This window comes from Zalophus californianus, chromosome 4, assembly GCF_009762305.2.
Source record: "Zalophus californianus isolate mZalCal1 chromosome 4, mZalCal1.pri.v2, whole genome shotgun sequence".
Taxonomy (NCBI): Eukaryota; Metazoa; Chordata; class Mammalia; order Carnivora; family Otariidae; genus Zalophus; species Zalophus californianus.
The window spans coordinates 163515457-163533004 of record NC_045598.1 but is presented as its reverse complement, the minus strand read 5'-3'; the positions used below and the strand labels follow the sequence as shown (position 1 = coordinate 163533004).

At 33.0% G+C, this 17548-nt stretch overlaps 1 protein-coding gene across 1 annotated transcript in view; it reads right to left on the bottom strand.

Moving 5' to 3' along the window:
* Window positions 1–11584, bottom strand: part of LOC113925470 (60S ribosomal protein L27-like) — a 45433-nt gene extending 33849 nt beyond the window's left edge. The window contains 1 exon segment of the mRNA XM_035727076.1: window positions 11392–11584. Within this exon segment, the coding sequence (XP_035582969.1) occupies window positions 11392–11584 (193 nt within the window).
* Window positions 11585–17548: the final 5964 nt, after the last annotated feature.

Genomic DNA, 17548 nt, shown 5'->3' with positions numbered 1-17548 from the left:
ATACCCTTTTATAAAGTAAAATGTGACAACTGTGGCCTCCTGAATACAAACAGAAGACTTTGTTCAACAGTATGGTTGGTGGTTAAACCAACATTGGTCAACACAGAAAAATAACCAAGTTTGCAATGACCATAGTCTAACTCACAATATATCTCTATTGGGTATAATGCTTGAATCATTGCTGTGATTAATTTGATTGATTTTAACAAAACCTCCAATAATACTGATATCAATGATTGATCAAATGTCCTGGGAAACTGCATTTAAAACCTCACAACATATTCTTCTGATGGAAAATAGAGGAACTAGATTTTGTTAATAATCAGTTACTTCTTACGTTGATTTAATTTATTGATTCACTTTATAAAGTTCAACTTTTGTAGTGGAAGAAGACAAAACAGTTGTCAGGCTTTGCAGGATTATGAATAAATTTGTGCTGGATTATATGGTAAACTCAAATATTTCTTAAAGCCATACCTAAACCATATTAAACTATGTAATTAGTATGTTTTTTAATTATAAATATTGCAAAATATCTAGAAAAGAGAATAATATTGAGTGATTTAGAAACGGAACAAAACTCAGGAAGATCGCCTTTTTTAAGACAAGGTTAATCTATAGATGAACTGGGACAGGTATTTTATTCAGGAATACTTGGAAGTCTATTACTGATTCCTGGCCAAGCTAAGCTAATATTACCTAGATAGTAATTTCTTATGTTATTCAAACTTTGAAACTCCCTAGTCCCCATGGCCAGCTTGCTTACATAGTTTAGTGACCTGTAGTTTGATAGTTTATACCTGTGTTTATTGGTTACACAGGCTGGCATGGCTGCATGACCAGTGAAGCGTAAAAGGACCCACTGTAAGTCTTCACTAAATTCTTATAAAACCAGATTCTTCTTGGTGATTGCTAGTCTATAGGCAAAGCACATTTTGTGGGACTTAGAACTTAATGTGTGAACCTTCACCTGGAAATCTCCTGGGACTCCAGTCTGTGCCTGTGTTTTCTTTCTGCTCCTGTCCCATGTCTTTTACCTTTATTAAATCTATACAAAAATATGCTCAATGGAGTCTTGAAAGTCCTTTCAATTATGCAATCCTGTGAAATCAGTGCAGTTCCAAGGGGAAAAAAATCAGTACATTTAACAAAAGATGTCCAAGACCTTTATGGGGGAAATATAAAAGTTTATAGAAGAATAGTTAAATACAACATACATGAATAAAGTAATCATGTAACATAAATATTTCAATACTTACTCAAATTGTTGTGTAGTCACTGCAATTGCAATCAAAATCCCAATAGTCAATTCTTAAAGGAATTCAGAAAAGGACCAAGAATTGTTCACTTTCCTTTATCAGCTCAGTAAATCCATCCCTCAGCTGTCATAAGTATTGGCCCCTGAAAGCACACAGCTGTGTCCTTTTCCGGAGAATTGCCCTGCCCTATATGGGAGCTTCTCTGTGAGGCAGGTTGCCTTTCTTCAAGGATTAATGCTCGATTTTGGCTCCAATAGTTTCCTAACCCATTACCTTTGTTCTTTATTTTTAAATAAATCCTCCCAGAGGTCATCAATTATTTGGGCAACTTTTTAATTTTATTTGGCTTTTCTGTTCTTTGGCTTTTCTGTTCCCTTTTACTAAAATTTTAAGGAACAGTGGAAAATAATTACCCACTGCCAGGTTGATGCCAGTCCAATACAGACAGAAGTCACTTGAGTTATCTCCTTCCCAGGCACACATTGTTACAAAAAATTAATGATGGACGTTCATAACTTATGATAATTTATATGCCAAGTGATGAATCTATTCAAACATACACATATTTATTGGCCCATTTTAGCAAATACATATATACTGAAAAGGGGCATGTTTAAAAATTTAACTAAAATACAGATTTCAAAGCCCAAAACCGTACAAAGTTATCAAAGATGTGGACTTTTGTATAGACTGTACAAAAGACACAATGGAATGAGCTAAATAGAGAGATGGTTTCTAAATGAGGAGACAATATTTGGACTCACTCTTTTATAGAAAATGACATGTAGCCTGGGATTTTTTCTTCGAATTTGCAAAGATAAGAGGCAAAAAGCTTATCAATACAGTAGCTCCCCATATCATGTAGGCATTTTATGTAGGCATCTCACATAATCACAAAAAGAAGGGTGTTTATGTACAGTGAGATATTTTGAGAAAGAGACGACATTCACAGAGCTTTTATTACAGTATATATAATTGCTCTATTTTGTTATTAGTTATTATTGTTAATCTTGTAGTGTGCCTAATTTATAAATTAAACTTTATCATATGTATCTTCATATAGAAAACATAGTATATACTATACCCCCTATAGAGGTATGAATTATCTGTAGTTTCAAGCACCTACTGGGGGTTTTGGAATATATCCCCCATGTATAAAGGAGGACTACTATACAGGAATCTAAAAAGATATTGTGAATATTTAAAGAATAGGTATAATTCAGTTTGATCTGTATTTGCAGAAAGAAGTTTGAAAAGGTTAATTGAGGTCAGATCTTGAATAATTATTAAATTATTTTTAAATATTTGGAATTTTTCTTGTAGATAATGAAAAACCATTGAAAATATTTAGTAGGATATTGCTATGCCAAATTGCTGATAGTTGCCATCTTCTAAGCACTTTAATATTTATTTAAGCATCATGGAAACAGTATGAAAAATGTTAGACATCAAAACATAAGGACTCTACAACGTTTTTATGGTGACAGTTCAAGAGGTATGAAATAGTTTGGAACCCAAGTTTTATGGGTATGCATTTTAATTTTCTAACTTTACTCAATATGTTAATGTTATGTGATCATAAAATAAAGTAGTTTTAAAATTGTATTGATCAATTTTATATCTTGTGATGCATATATATATATATTCATATATATATGTACATGATACATTAATACCCAAATAGCCATACTTATATTAGAATAAACATTAATATGTACAAGACTGAGTGTCCTAGGTGAATTGCCATTTCGCAAATAAATTTTAGATTTTAAATTGTTTGTGTAACTGAACAACGTTGGGCTTATCATCTAGATAGCACTTTCTCTGGGCTCCTTAATAATATAAGGAAAGAATTGTTTTGTTGTTTCTTTTTTTTTTAAGATTTTGTTTATTTATTTGACAGAGAGAGACACAGTGAGAGAGGGAACACAAGCAGGGGGAGTGGGAGAGGGAGAAGCAAGCTTCCTGTGGAGCAGGGAGCCCGACGTGGGGCTCTCTCCCAGGACCCTGGGATCATGACCTGACCTGAAGGCAGACGCTTAATGACTGAGCCACCCAGGTGCCCCTGTTTTGTTGTTTCTTAAAAACACCCTGACTTAACTTTCATGTGTAAGTCAATTAAACACATGTTTTTGTCTTTAATCTCAAAATCACCAGGTAATCCACTATGTTTTTTGCCAAAGAATCTAGAAAAAACATGGTGTAATAGAATTATGGAAGTACAGTCCTTTATGTTTGAGATCAGGACATATTCCAGGGGAAACAGAGGCAGAAACCATCTCTGTACCAATATCTGGCTACAGATCCCTGGCTTCAAGCACTATGAGGAGCATGTTGGAGGAACCAAAACTCCTTAACCATATCAGTTAGGCAAACTCTAAATTAGTTACAAAGGAAGATTTTTTTTTCTACAGAGTTCCTTTCTATTTTCTATTGCCCATATATTCTGTCACTGAATCCACACTGATTTTGGTAGAAATCTATAAGTAAAACTATGTTCATCTTAAGTTAATAAAAAAGAGTCTGATTCAATTTAAAATAGTTCTGAATAAAAGTCAGCATATTTTAATTCACTAAATTATTTAAAAGAAGGATTTGAGATGATTTTAATTCGGTTTAATAATTACAGATTAATGGAGGCAAAAAAAGACAAGGGCACAAATCATTTTTTAAAATGTTAAGCGTTGGGGCACCTGGGTGGCTCAGTTGGTTAAGCATCTGCCTTCGGCTCAGGTCATGATCCCAGGGTCCTGGGATCGAGCCCCTCATCGGGCTCCCTGCTCCGCAGGAAGCCTGCTTTTCCCTCTCCCACTCCCCCTGCTTGTGTTCCCTCTCTTGCTGTGTCTCTCTCTGTCAAATAAATAAATACAATCTTTAAAAATATATAAATAAATAAATAAAATGTTAAGCGTTAGAGTAAGAGCTACAACTCTTCACTGAGGTAGAAAAGGATCTGATGCTAGAGACAGCTCTTGAGATGAGTATGAAAGCAAGTGAAGGTTCACTTCCTGGTTGTCCTCAATATTTTTATTAAACTTGTATGCATGGCCATTGGTAAGACTAGGATCCAGAGTATGTAGCTCCGTAGCAGGGGAAAGGAAAGAATGTATTGATTAGTCACCATAAAGAATGTTTCAGAATAACAGTGATAAATAAAATATTTCTGTAATCAATGATAAAATGCTTCAGGAAAGCATACATCTGTAATTGCTGGTATACAGTTTTTAAGGTTTATCTAGTCATTTTAAAATGGGAAAATAGTGATACTAGGCTTTCATGCATCTACCAAGAATGTAAAGTTAGTGCTAGTGAAAAATAGTAGGATAATTAGTGAGGAAGGAAACCCTATTAACGGTGTTAAAAATGGAGCTAATATTCTAAATAAGGCCAGAAAGATAGATTGATAGAAAGTAAAAGTACAAAAAATGAGTAAGTGCATCAAGAGTGGAGAATGGGGGAAAATATACATTCCTTAGAGACAGTAGACATTAAATTATATTAAAATTTATCTTTTTATCTATCTATATGTATATGTGACATATATATATTTATTGATAGTACTTTTTTATTTTTAATTTACACTAGCAGTACTATTTTTATTTTTAATTTACACTAGTATTCCACTGGTCTGCAAGTTTCTCAAAAGCAAGGATGAGGTATGCCTTTGACTCATTTAAATCTCTGCACCCAGTTCAGTTCCTGACATGTATACACTCAATGAATATTTATAAAGTGATTAATGTAAAGCATAAGGAATCACAAATTCAATCACAAATTGAAGTTAGCATATTCCCTATTAACACAAATGAATATTCATTAAGACAATTACAGACCATAGCTAAAAATATGAATGAAGCACTCACCATTTCATGATTTCTGTCATGTGTGTATGATGTATATAGATGATAGATTGATAAATAGATGAGAGATAGATGATAGATGCATAGATACATCAGATAGATAGATGATAGATAGATAATAGGATAGAGATAGATGATAGATAGATATCTTTATATCCTCTCTCTATATATAAATATGTGATAGACATGTGCATATATTAACACATATACTAATACAGTGCCATATGGTCAGTGATATAAAGTGAGGTACTGGATTATATATTGACAAAGACACTGTCATCTTCTTCTTTGATATCAGAAAAATAATGGTAGAGGATACTTACTGTGAATGAGTGATTTACTAATTTACTGAAGAGTTAGGAGAACATTAGTCTTCTGCACAGAAAAAACAATTCTAGGAGACAGTAGAGGTGTCAAAGTTTTGGGTCATCAAATTCTTGTATCATTCTGTGATTTTTTTTATCTTATAAACAAATAAGACCCACAGAGACATTTTTGATGGATGGATGACATGAATAGTTTTACATATTATCAAAATTATACTACATTAAATGTGCAAAAAAAAGAGACAGAACTTTGTGAGACTGAATTCAGGAAATTAAGTTAAAAGCCATTTAATATAGAACAAAAAAGAGATGATTTATTTGTTAGAGCACACTAGACTATTCTAATTTTTGATGATATAAAATATTAGCTATGACCTTTCTTTCTTTCTTTCAGGGAATCATATATAGTTAGAGAAAAATGATTCACACATAGAAATATTTGGGAGCAATTGAAGATAGTATGTAATTAGTGTTATAGAGTGAATAATCCAGAATATTTTTAATCATTTTTAAAGTATTTAACTATTTATTTATGCAGATAATTTCAAGTAAGTTATTTGCTTAAATCAAACTAAGTACTGGAAATATATAAAAACTTGAGTGTTGGGGCACCTGGGTGGTTCAGTCATTAAGCATCTGCCTTCAGCTCAGGTCATGATCCCAGGGTCCTGGGATCGAGCCCTGCATTGGGCTCCCTGCTCAGTGGGAAGCCTGCTTCCCCCCTCTTCCACTCCCCCTGCTTGTGTTCCCTCTCTCATTATATCTCTCTCTGTCAAATAAATAAATAAAATCTTAAAAAAGAAAAATTTGAGTGTTAACTTTAAGACTACTGACTAAAATGTGGAATACAAAGTAGGCTATCATATTAAAAAGACTAAATATTGCCAGTAATATAATATATTATAGATGTCAAATCACTTTGCTAATAAAAATTTGTTTTTTGCTATTACATATGAAGGTATTGCCAAGATTAAAGGGAATAAACAATTGCAGTCGTCTGCCATGAAATTGTGATTATTAATAAATTCATTAAAGTGATTGTTACTCAAATGTTATTAAGAAATATTTTAGTAAGAAGGTAGGACAAATATAACAAACCCACCTAAGTAATGTTATAGAAAATAAGTGATCAACTTTGGTCATCACAAATGACAAACATACAAATTATTAAATATTTCATTTACTAACAAGTTTAAGATATTTGATGAAATTCCAGTTTATTGAATAATCAACTATAGTTTTAATGTGAAGTATGTGTGTATACAACATATGTGCATATTATATACATGTTTATATGTGCATATGTATATACATATATATAAAATATGTGTATGCTTATATATACGTTATGTAATAGTTTAGTTATGGAATCATTTGCCTTCATTTTGATTGTAGAACACGTACGGCACCAAAACACACTCTTAAGTCACCTCCGTCTCATGTGCAACTGGTTGCTAAATGGTATACATTTATGAAAAATATCCACATCTACTACAAAGAAGTATTTATTTTGTTCTATTCTGCAGTTGTCATGGGTTAGAGATTATTAGTTTTCTATTTTCTACATTGCAAAATAATGATTACAATATCACACCTTCTTTCAGGGTTGTTTAAAAAGTGAGAGTCAATAAAAATGAAATGCTTTATAAATCCAAATTGATTAAACTTTTATGTCAGAAGCAATAGAAATTATCACCCAATTTATAACTATGAAACTGAGCTGGTACATCTCAGTTGATGGATCTAAATTTTAGTCTGAAAAAGCTGCAGGAAATGCATCTAATTTTAAACACCAAGCCTGAATGGTCCTGTGGCCAGGTACTCTCTAATTAAGAGGACAGGCAAAGTTCCAATCTTTCTGGGAGAAAGCTGAAGGGATGGGGTTCTTTGGGGTTCTTTTGACTAATACAGTATGAATATTTCTAACAAACATTTGCACAAAACTTAAAATTATTTTGTGAACAATGTTCTAAGTAATTACTAATATTATTTTATTTTATTTCTTAAGAGTTCAATGAAACAGTTACCTATATTAACTCTATTTTACAGAGGAGGAACCTGAGGCATAGAGAGATAGGATATTTGACCATGGTCACATATCTAGTATGTGTTAGAGACAGGACTTTATATAGGGATTCTGGCTCCAGGGTCCAGGCTAAGCATTATTCTCTGCTGCCTTTTTATATGTAATGTAATATAACATAAAATTATTGTAGTTGAAATCTCAGTGTTATCCTATAATCTTTGGAACTCATCTCTGTTGTCACATTCCTTTGGAATAATACCCACATGATTTGTCCCCATTGCAGTTTTAAGTACAACTTAAACAAGAATGGTAGAATATTTTTATATACCCAGCAACAATAGATAAAATGATAGTAATTGTATTATTTATGATTAATGCAAGACTTACATTTTCATTAATATTGGTTTCACTTCACTTAATACTTAATCTACTCATTTATCAATGTTTATGTTTGTTCACTCAGTTTCAAATCTGAATAATAATATATGTTTTAATCATGGGCTATTATTTGGTAAAGACAAACACAAATTTTAAAACCTCTTAGTGAAGTGAAGTTGATTGGATAACAGCCTTAATTTGAGGAATGGTTTATAATAGAACATAAGCATTAGAGATTTAACTCTTGCTGCAAGTAAATATTAAGTTGTTGACAATTCTAAATCTGATTAAATATCAAAGAAAAATTTGGGGTATTCTTAATAAGGTTATTCTCAGGAAAGGATTAGTACACTTTATTATGTATGTATGTATGTATGTATGTATGTATTGAGAATGTGTGCAAGTGGTAGGGGAAGGGGCTGAGGGAGAGAGAGAATCTCAAACAGATTCCATGCTGAGTACAGAGCAGGATACAGGGCTGATCTCAGGACCCTGAAATAATGACCTGAGCCAAAATCAAGAATTGATGCTTAACCAACTAAGCCCCCAAGTGCCCCTTATTTTAAAATATAAGCCCTATATAAGGTATATCTATTTAATCTTGTTAAGATAATCATCCTACATATACTTATTGATTGAAATTTGGAGACACAAAATATTTGATCTTTCAAAAGGAATAAGCATAAGGCAAGTAATTACCAAAAAATGTAATATTACCTTCTTAATATAACTCATCAAGATTAATTCTGCCCATTTGCAAAGCTGAAAAATTTTTGGCAGCCCAACAGTTTTAGGTGAGTGCAATCTCTGCTAACACAAAAGATATTATGACAATAACCCACAACAAAGATTTTTTCATTATTGTCTTCTTCAAAAGATTTTTTTCCAAAATGGGTTAAGAAAATATTAAATCAGTTCCTGGTATATAGAAGTAGCTTATTTCCTTTAGAAATTGTGTTATATTTTGGCTCCTGGTTGTGTTTATTTGTGAAGAATTTACCTACCTCAAGAAATACAGTATTTTATTTATGAACTTCTGACATGGCAGAGAAAAATTAAGAAAGATTGCCAGTTGTCTAGTTTGTGTTGTAGGATAATGGCTTTCTGTTACCAAAGAGAACCTAGGGTAAAGAAACAAAGCAAAATTGAAGTTGATATATTTGTTTTCACATTGGGAAAAATTTATAAATTGTGAAAATTATATTATACTGATTTCATTTCTCTTATACAAATATTTATCGATGCAGATATTCCCATGTTGTCTGATCCATGCTAATATAATAGGACAAATTGATCATTGTACTCATACTCAGAAATTGAATTTTTATTGGCTTGAAGAAAGAGTCAGGCATTTACATATTTATATAGTTAAAATTGTCAGGACACAAAAACACTATTTTACAAATCCAGGATTGCAGAACTTTGTTTTACCTTTTTGATCTGTGATCATACAACTTCACTTGTTCCTTTCATTTCATATACACTTCTTTAGCATGAACTTACTTTGTTTTTTTATTATAAGGACTTTTTAAAATATGCTATTTCCAGAAATAACTTTAACTACAAAAAATAATTACTACCCTCCTTTCCTTGCCTTTCTAGAACATATGCCTTTAGTTAGTCCCCATCTATTTTCAAAACAAGAGAAACAAGTCATTAAGAATGCATTGTCTACTTTATATCACTCCCAGTGCATTGCTCTGCTGCTATTGTATTTTTTATTTCTTTTCTGTGTTGTTTTCCTATGTTGTCCTGTCCAAAGGCAGAAGTCAGATCTCGTTTTATAGTATTTAATACCTATCTTGCATCCAGTAAACATAGAACAGAAATTTGTAATAAACAAAATGCAATTTTTAAATAGTTTTAAAAAGAATATTGATAGATGAGATTATCTATGATTTTTTCTGAGGAAAAATACCTGGGTATCTATGTTACCATAGTTGAAGTGTGGTAAAGTGAGTAGACAAATGGGCTTATTTGGTAATAGATTGCAGCAACTCCAGGTACTGATTCCCTCCCTACACTTGAAGGTGTACTTTTTGTTGTTCTTGCTTCTTCATTTGTTTTATGAATTGGTTGGTTTATTTTAATTGTCTATTTAGTGAAGTATGGAGTCCTCAGCGTTATTCCTCAGAGGGTATAGCCTTGAATATGTCAGTCACCCTAAGATGAGAGTGGTTTTAGCAGGGTCTTCTTTGACCCTCTCTTTCCTTCATCTCTGTTACACTGTCTGCATCATTTGATGTTATGCCCAGCCCATTAAGCTAGCCTAATTGCAAGTAGATTGTTTCCATAGTGCCTGGATGTACATTGCTCATCTGTCAAATCCAATTATATTTGAGCACTGCTAGTGTATGAGTCCAGTCTTTGCAGTTTGTTCTGACTCCTGGAAGTTTCTTCTTAACTATCTCTTTTCCTAGTTCTTCTTGGTGAACTGGTTGGCCTATGGTTTAATCTGTACTTTATTAAGACACTCTTTCTTCTTATGAACTATGTCTCCTCCTGGAAAAGTAATCTAAACAACTACTCTGGGTGTTAGAGATTGGTGGGGGAGGGGGATGAGGGTGCTCTGGTGTTGTCAGTTTTCTTCTCCTGGCTGGAACCTCTGGCTTATGAGCATGCTGAGAAGAGAATGTTTGGAGCCGTCATATTTTGGGCTTGCCATGTCTGGGATAGAAGCCCTGTCCTATAGATAGAGGTTCAGTGCAGGAAGGGAGTCCCTGATCTCCCAGCTTCACGGATTATAAACTTAGCCTTTCAACTTGGAGATGGAGGGAATAAGAAATGCATAATGTATGGTGATTAACATAACAAAAAAAAAGAAAAACGGCTTTTCTCCCCTAGAGAAATATGGCAAGTCTTGAATGGGAATGAGGGGAAAGGGAATCTCTCTTTTTTGGCCAGCTCACCAGAGTGGAGGTTTCATTCAGCTGAGCTGGTTGGAAATGGGGGGAAAGAGGGGTTTTTGTCTCAAATGCTACAAAATCTTATTGCTCTTACTGAGTTTTATTAGCTTTCTTGAAAAAATAAATGTTTATTAATTTTCTGTATGCCTTTTGGACATTTTCCAGAAGCTCTAAATCATTGGGGTTTTTGTTGTTGTTGTTGTTTGCTATTGTTTTTGTTTGTTTGTTTTGTTTTTCAGCTCTGATTTTTTCACTTGGGAGTGGGTCTGTAGAGCTCTTCATTCCTTTCACATCCTGGGAAATGGAACTTCAACCCACTGAGATTCTTATTTTGGTTATTGTATTTTAGGTATAAAATTTCCATTTTGTTATTTTTTAATACATCTGTATTTCTTTGCTGAGTCTTTCTATTTTTGAAATTTGTTTCAAACATTTTCACAGTGGCTCACTGAGGCATTTTTATCATTACTGGTCTAAAATCTTTGTCACAATTCTAACATTGTCTTCTTGGTGTTAGCATCTATTGACTACCTTTCCCCACTTAGTTTGGCAAACTTACTGGTTTTTGGTATGATGAGTGATTTTTAACTGAGGTGTGAATATTTTAATATTATATTCTGAGACTACGGATCTTACTAAAATTTTCAGTTTTAACTGTATTTCTCTGACAACCCAATGGCTGAGAGTAGTTGGATATCACTTCATGACTGCCAGATTCCCCCTTCAGCTTTTGTTGACCCAGGAGGGGATCTTCCATGACAGCAGTGGTGGAAGTGGTGCTCTGGATCCCTTCACTGTCTCCACTGACACTGTAGTGGGCTGGTTTCATTACTACTAGGGGATAAACCCCTGCATTTCTACTGGGTCTCTTTCCACATCACCCCAGTCAGAGGAGACAGGTGCCTCATTACTGCTGGCTGGGAGGGAAAGTCCAGTCTCCCATGTTGTCTCTACTAACACTGAGGTGGTGGGCTTTTTAGTGCCAGTGGGGATAAATATTTTTACCTCCCTACTACCCCCTAGTAGAAGTCAGTGTTGGGGCTCCTCATTCCAGCCCCTTCAGGGTAGAAGTCTAGGTTTCCTACTCAGCCTTGCTGGTGCAGTGAGGGTGAAAACACAGATTTTTCTGTACTGTTTGGCTGTAGTAAAACAGTTACTGTCTAAATATCTTTTATTTTGCTTAGCTGCCACAGTTTTGATCCTTTGGCTATAGATAATAGGCTTTTGTTTGAGCCTGTTTTATCTATTTCTACTGGTGTTTCTGGGTTGCCAGTTTTTTAGGTCAGAGTCAAGATAGATGAAAAAAAAATAATAGAGAGAACTGTCAAGCTTGTTGTTCCTTGAGTCCCAAGGTCTCTACCCTGTCTATTTTTTCTTTCTACATTTTGACATCTCCTATTATTTGTTTAATATATGATTGCCAGGATTTTTAGTTGTACTCAGCAGGAAGAATAGGAGTACGTCTACTCCCATCTTTTGAGAAATATTCATTCATTCTTTGGAGTGGAAATATTTCATGACCACAATCTATTAACTAGGTAGGTTTGGAGACACTAACTGCTACTGAATCGGCTGTAAATCTCATATTTTTTATTGTTATATAATCATCAGGAAACTTTATCATCTTGACATTTGACAAGATACCATGCTGGTCTTCATTATTTGTCACTGTTTATCAGTACCCCCTTAAAATTGTACTTTCTCTTTGTTTCTAAGTCACATTATCCTCATTTTTCTTGAGAAATACATTTTCCCCAAGTGAATCATTCAGTTTCCTCATTTACCTTTAGAAATAAAGAATATTTGAAAATGAGAGTTTGGAAATATTCTAATGAAATTGAATTTTTAAATTGAGGTCCAGATGATATTCTAATTTTCTTGGATCTTCTAACGTATTTTTACAAACTGTATTAGTGGCCCTCTTTTCCTAAGATCAACCAAAGCATATTGTTGTTGCCTAAAATTCTATGTTCAATTTCAAAGGTACTCAAAAAGTGCTTTAATTCCAACTTCGTCACCTCATTGTCCTTATATATTTTTCCATTAAGTAGTCAGGATATTCTATCTAAAGTGCAAATCTTACCATCTTATCTTTTTATGACACCCTTTCATGAATCCTCATTGATTTCATGATTCAGTCCCTGTTTTGTAACATGTTATGCAATATTCCCCATAAATACATTTTGCATAATCAATTGCTTACAATCCTGGGCTCCACATTTCTGAAAATTTTTGGCAACTCTGTCTTATAATATCAACTCTGCCCATCTAAGTCATACCAACCTTTTAAGACTGGGCAGAATTCCCTCCAAACAAACCTGTTAACCTCATTCTCCAAAATTGGACATATATTCCTTCTTTTTTCTCTCATGCCATCGTGGTAATTTCTATATTATTACATTTAACAAATAAGCTCTTTTTATACTGTATATATATAATTCAGTTTCTGTTGCATGGAAGGCACTCAGTATTTCTTAAATGAATGAAAACAGTATTAGAAAAAAAAAGTTACCTATAAAATGACTTAAAAGTCAATGCTCATGTTATTGGTACCTAAATATCAATAGCCAGCTACTAGAAGATTGTTTCGAAAATCTTATTTAGATCTGAGCTGTATTTTCTTGCCACTTCTGCCAAGCAACTCCCAAAGTGCCTCTCAATCATTATGAACAATAAATAGTTTTTGGAAAATGATACATTAGAAGTCATTCCAAGGCAATTGTTTTATCAGTGTTGAGTAAGAGACAAAGTTCTAAGTTCGCAATGTAGGCTCACAACTGGTGGGAAATCTGAACGGCATGATGGAAGGAATTCTGAAAGATAAATGTTACTCAGTTTGTATGAAGCTATTGAATCTGCTTACCAAAAGGCAAAGCAGTATTGCCAGTGGCAGGAGTAGACTGGGAGTAACAGTACAAGCTTCAGGAGGCACTGTGACCACCGTGCATGTTTATCTTGTCACAATTTGTCAAATATTTCCTGTCAGAGATCATCTTCCACAATTTGAAAATATCATGACATTTTGGATTGAATTACAGGACTCATTTCTAGCTTACTCTTGAACATCCTGAATTTATGGATTGATGTGATATATTTCTGACCTGTAGTTTTCCTCTTTTTTCTTTTTTTGGTCATACGAGTAATGTCAAACTTTTATACAGTCTATTAAGCTCAGAAAAGGAACTCCAGGCTCCATTTGTTCCTGGTAAACTTTAAATTCTTAATCATTACAACATCATTTTTCCAGGATAAAATTCAAGCTTAGGACATACTGAATATCCATGTAAACTGTGAAAAGAATAACATAGATAATTAAAAATTACACATTGATAAATTTTCTGTTAAAAATAGTATTAAGTTTTAGAAATCATTACTTCCCACGCCAAAATATTAAAACTTTTCTATAGCTGATGTAACACAATTCTCTGAAACATTCTTTTCCTAGTTTATTCTACCATTAGGATGAGGAGTAATGATCTTATTGGCTACATACAAAGAGAACATGAAGAGAATCAAAGGAAACACTAAATCCATAAATATATTGTTAACTTCTGCAATACAAAGAATAGATACATCTGTCTTTTTAGTGTAGAAGTGGTAATTTAGGTCAAATCAATATGAAATTACTAAAGTATACTGCTTATTCATAATTAGACACCGCCCTTAAAGAGTTTTTGAAAATTGTTCATTTTTTTTCAAGACAGAATCACTTAATTTTTATTGAGAAAAAAGCTATTAAATCCACTTCATGAAATATATGTTCATTGTACTTTTGTTTTAATGCATTTAAATAGCTTGAGCTTTTACTTCAAAATAATTTTTTTTACTCTTTCTTCTGTGTCTGAGAAATTCGGTGTTAAAAAGGGATATTTCAGTTAGTCTAAAGGTTACTATAATTTCTTCAAATTCAATCTTTGAAGATCATAATCCAATAATCTTTGAAGATCATAATCTTGCTTTTTTGTTGCATATACTTTATGTGTCTTTATTAGCAACAGACTCATAATGAATAAGATGTGTTGATCAACAGACTGTGTACTTAACAGCCTATAAACTCAAATTTATAGCTAAATTCTTTGATAGATTTTCAAGTAACCCCTGGCCCAATGGGAAAAAGTAAATTAAAATAATATTTTAACTATTTTTTACTACTTGCAATTATTCAAAGAGAATTTTAAATTGAATAAACATGTCACAAAACTAAAAGTCTAAGTGACATATTTATCTAAAACCTTGAAATATGATTAAACTAATAATGATAGTTGTATACACTGACTAAAGGAAAGTATGTCTATTTTGAAGTTGCTATTTGTAAGTATATTTTTTAAGTTTTTATTTAAATTCCAGTTAGTTAACATACAGTGTAATATTAGTTTAGGTGTACAATATAGTGATTCAACACTTCCATACAATACCTGGTCTCATCACAACAAGTGCACTCCTTAATTCCCATCACCTATTTCCCCCATTCACCCCCAACCACCTCCCCTCTGGTAACCATCAGTTTGTTCTCTATAGTTAAGGGCCTATTTATTGGTTTACCTCTCTCTCTCTTTTTTTGTCCCTGTGCTCATTTGTTTTGTTTCTTAAATTCTACATATGAGCGAAATCATATGGTATTTGTCTTTCTCTAACTTACTGTGTTTAGCATAATGCTCTCTAGCTCCATCCATGTTGTTGCAAATGGTAAGATTTCATTCTTTTTTATGGCTGAGTAATATTCCATTATATATATATATATATATATATATGTATATATCTCACTTCTTCTTTATCCATTCATCAAGGACGGCACTTGTGATGAGTGCTGGGTGCTGTATGTAAATGTTGAATCACTAAATGCTACACCTGAAACTAATATTACACTGTATGTTAATTAACTAGAATTTAAATAAAAACTTGAAAAAATGCATAGAAGACATAAATACTTTTCCAAAGAAGACATACAGATGGCCAACAGACACATGAAAAGATGCTCAACATCACTGATCATTGAGGAAATACAAATCAAATCTACAAGATATCACCACACACTTGTCAGAATGGCTTAAAATCAACAACACGGGAAACAACAGGTATTAGTGAGGATGCAGAGAAAAAGGAACCCTCTTGCAACTGTTGGTGGGAATACAAACTGGGGCAGCCACTCGGGAAGATAGATGGATGTTTGCCATTTGTTAATATTTTAAAATTTTTACTTTAGAAAGAAAAATCAGAGAAAAACAGAAATAGCAATCATTATACAGAATGGAGAAAAAAGATATTATTTATTTAGAAGATTTTAACCTTTATAAACATTTTAGTTTATTATGTACCTGCATTATTTGTAGACATTAAAATGATGATTCTTAATCAATTCATTATTACTATTAAATATTCCTTAAAGATTTCTAAATCTATAGAGCATTCAGCTCATAAGTCTAGGTGAAAAAATTTACTAAAAGAGGTAATTTTTCAAGTGCCATAATTCTGTTATTAAGCAAACTAAAATGATGATTTTTTTCATGTAAACTGTAAGAAAACTGTCTTCTTGAATCTCTAGTGTTAAATTGTGTTTGTAAATTGTAAACTTGTAGAATTTGTAAGTTAAATCATAAATATGGTTTTAATTTGTACATATAATTTATTGGAAATATAAGACATTATGCTCATTACAGCAGGTGAAATTCATTTTTTCATAAGCCATATATATGTGTGTGTGTGTTATTATATATAATTGGAATTATTAGAATTTTTTTAGATTTCATTTTCTTCATTCCCTCTAGATTGATTTTGACCCTACAGTTATTGATAATTTAAATGAACCATGGGGAATTGACTGACAATTAAAATGCTTCACATCCAAAATAGTTCTCAAGGGTGCCTGGGTGGCTCAGTCAGTTAAGCGTCTGCCTTCGGCTCAGGTCATGATCCCAGGGTCCTGGGATCAAGTCCCGCATAGGGCTCCCCACTCAGCGGGGAGTCTGCTTCTCCCTCTGCCTCTGCCTGCCACTCTGCCTACTTGTGCTTTATCTCTCTGTCAAAAATAAAATCTTTAAAAAAAAATAATTCTCAAGACTAGAAGACACTTGATTACTCTTAAAACATCTGTAAGATGAGAATAAAAGTACATGATACTGTGACTTCATTTTTTTTAAAGATTTTATTTATTTATTTGAGAGAGAGAGAGAGAGACTGAGAGATAGAGAGCACGAGAGGGAAGAGGGTCAGAGGGAGAAGCCGACTCCCTGCTGAGCAGGGAGCCCGATGTGGGACTCGATCTCGGGACTCCAGGATCATGACCTGAGCCGAAGGCAGTCACTTAACCAACTGAGCCACCCAGGCGCCCTGTGACTTCATTTTAATTTTTCATCAAATATATGCATATCACCAAACATTATGTGTGTCTTTCCTTAGTACAAAGAACACTTTAAGAAAATATATTTTATATTTGACTTTTAGAAATTTTCATAGTTTAAATGTACATGATGAAATAAATGTTTTTTACCAGTTTAGAATTTTACACTATCTTAAGCTGCTAATATAAAATTTAAAATCAGGAGGACATTTTGATTGGTAAATGAAAATCATTACTAATTGGATCCTCATACTTATATCATTATGATTGTATATCATTTAATCTTTACACACACCCTATGAGTAGCACAGTGGATCACAAACATTTTTACAATTTTTAAAAACTTTAAGCAGCTTAACTAAAATATATCTCTAGAGATGTGTTGTCTACATCTGGCACAATTCTGAGATAGTTCACCTGCAAAGATAGTTATAGAAATGCTTATAAATTATTTTG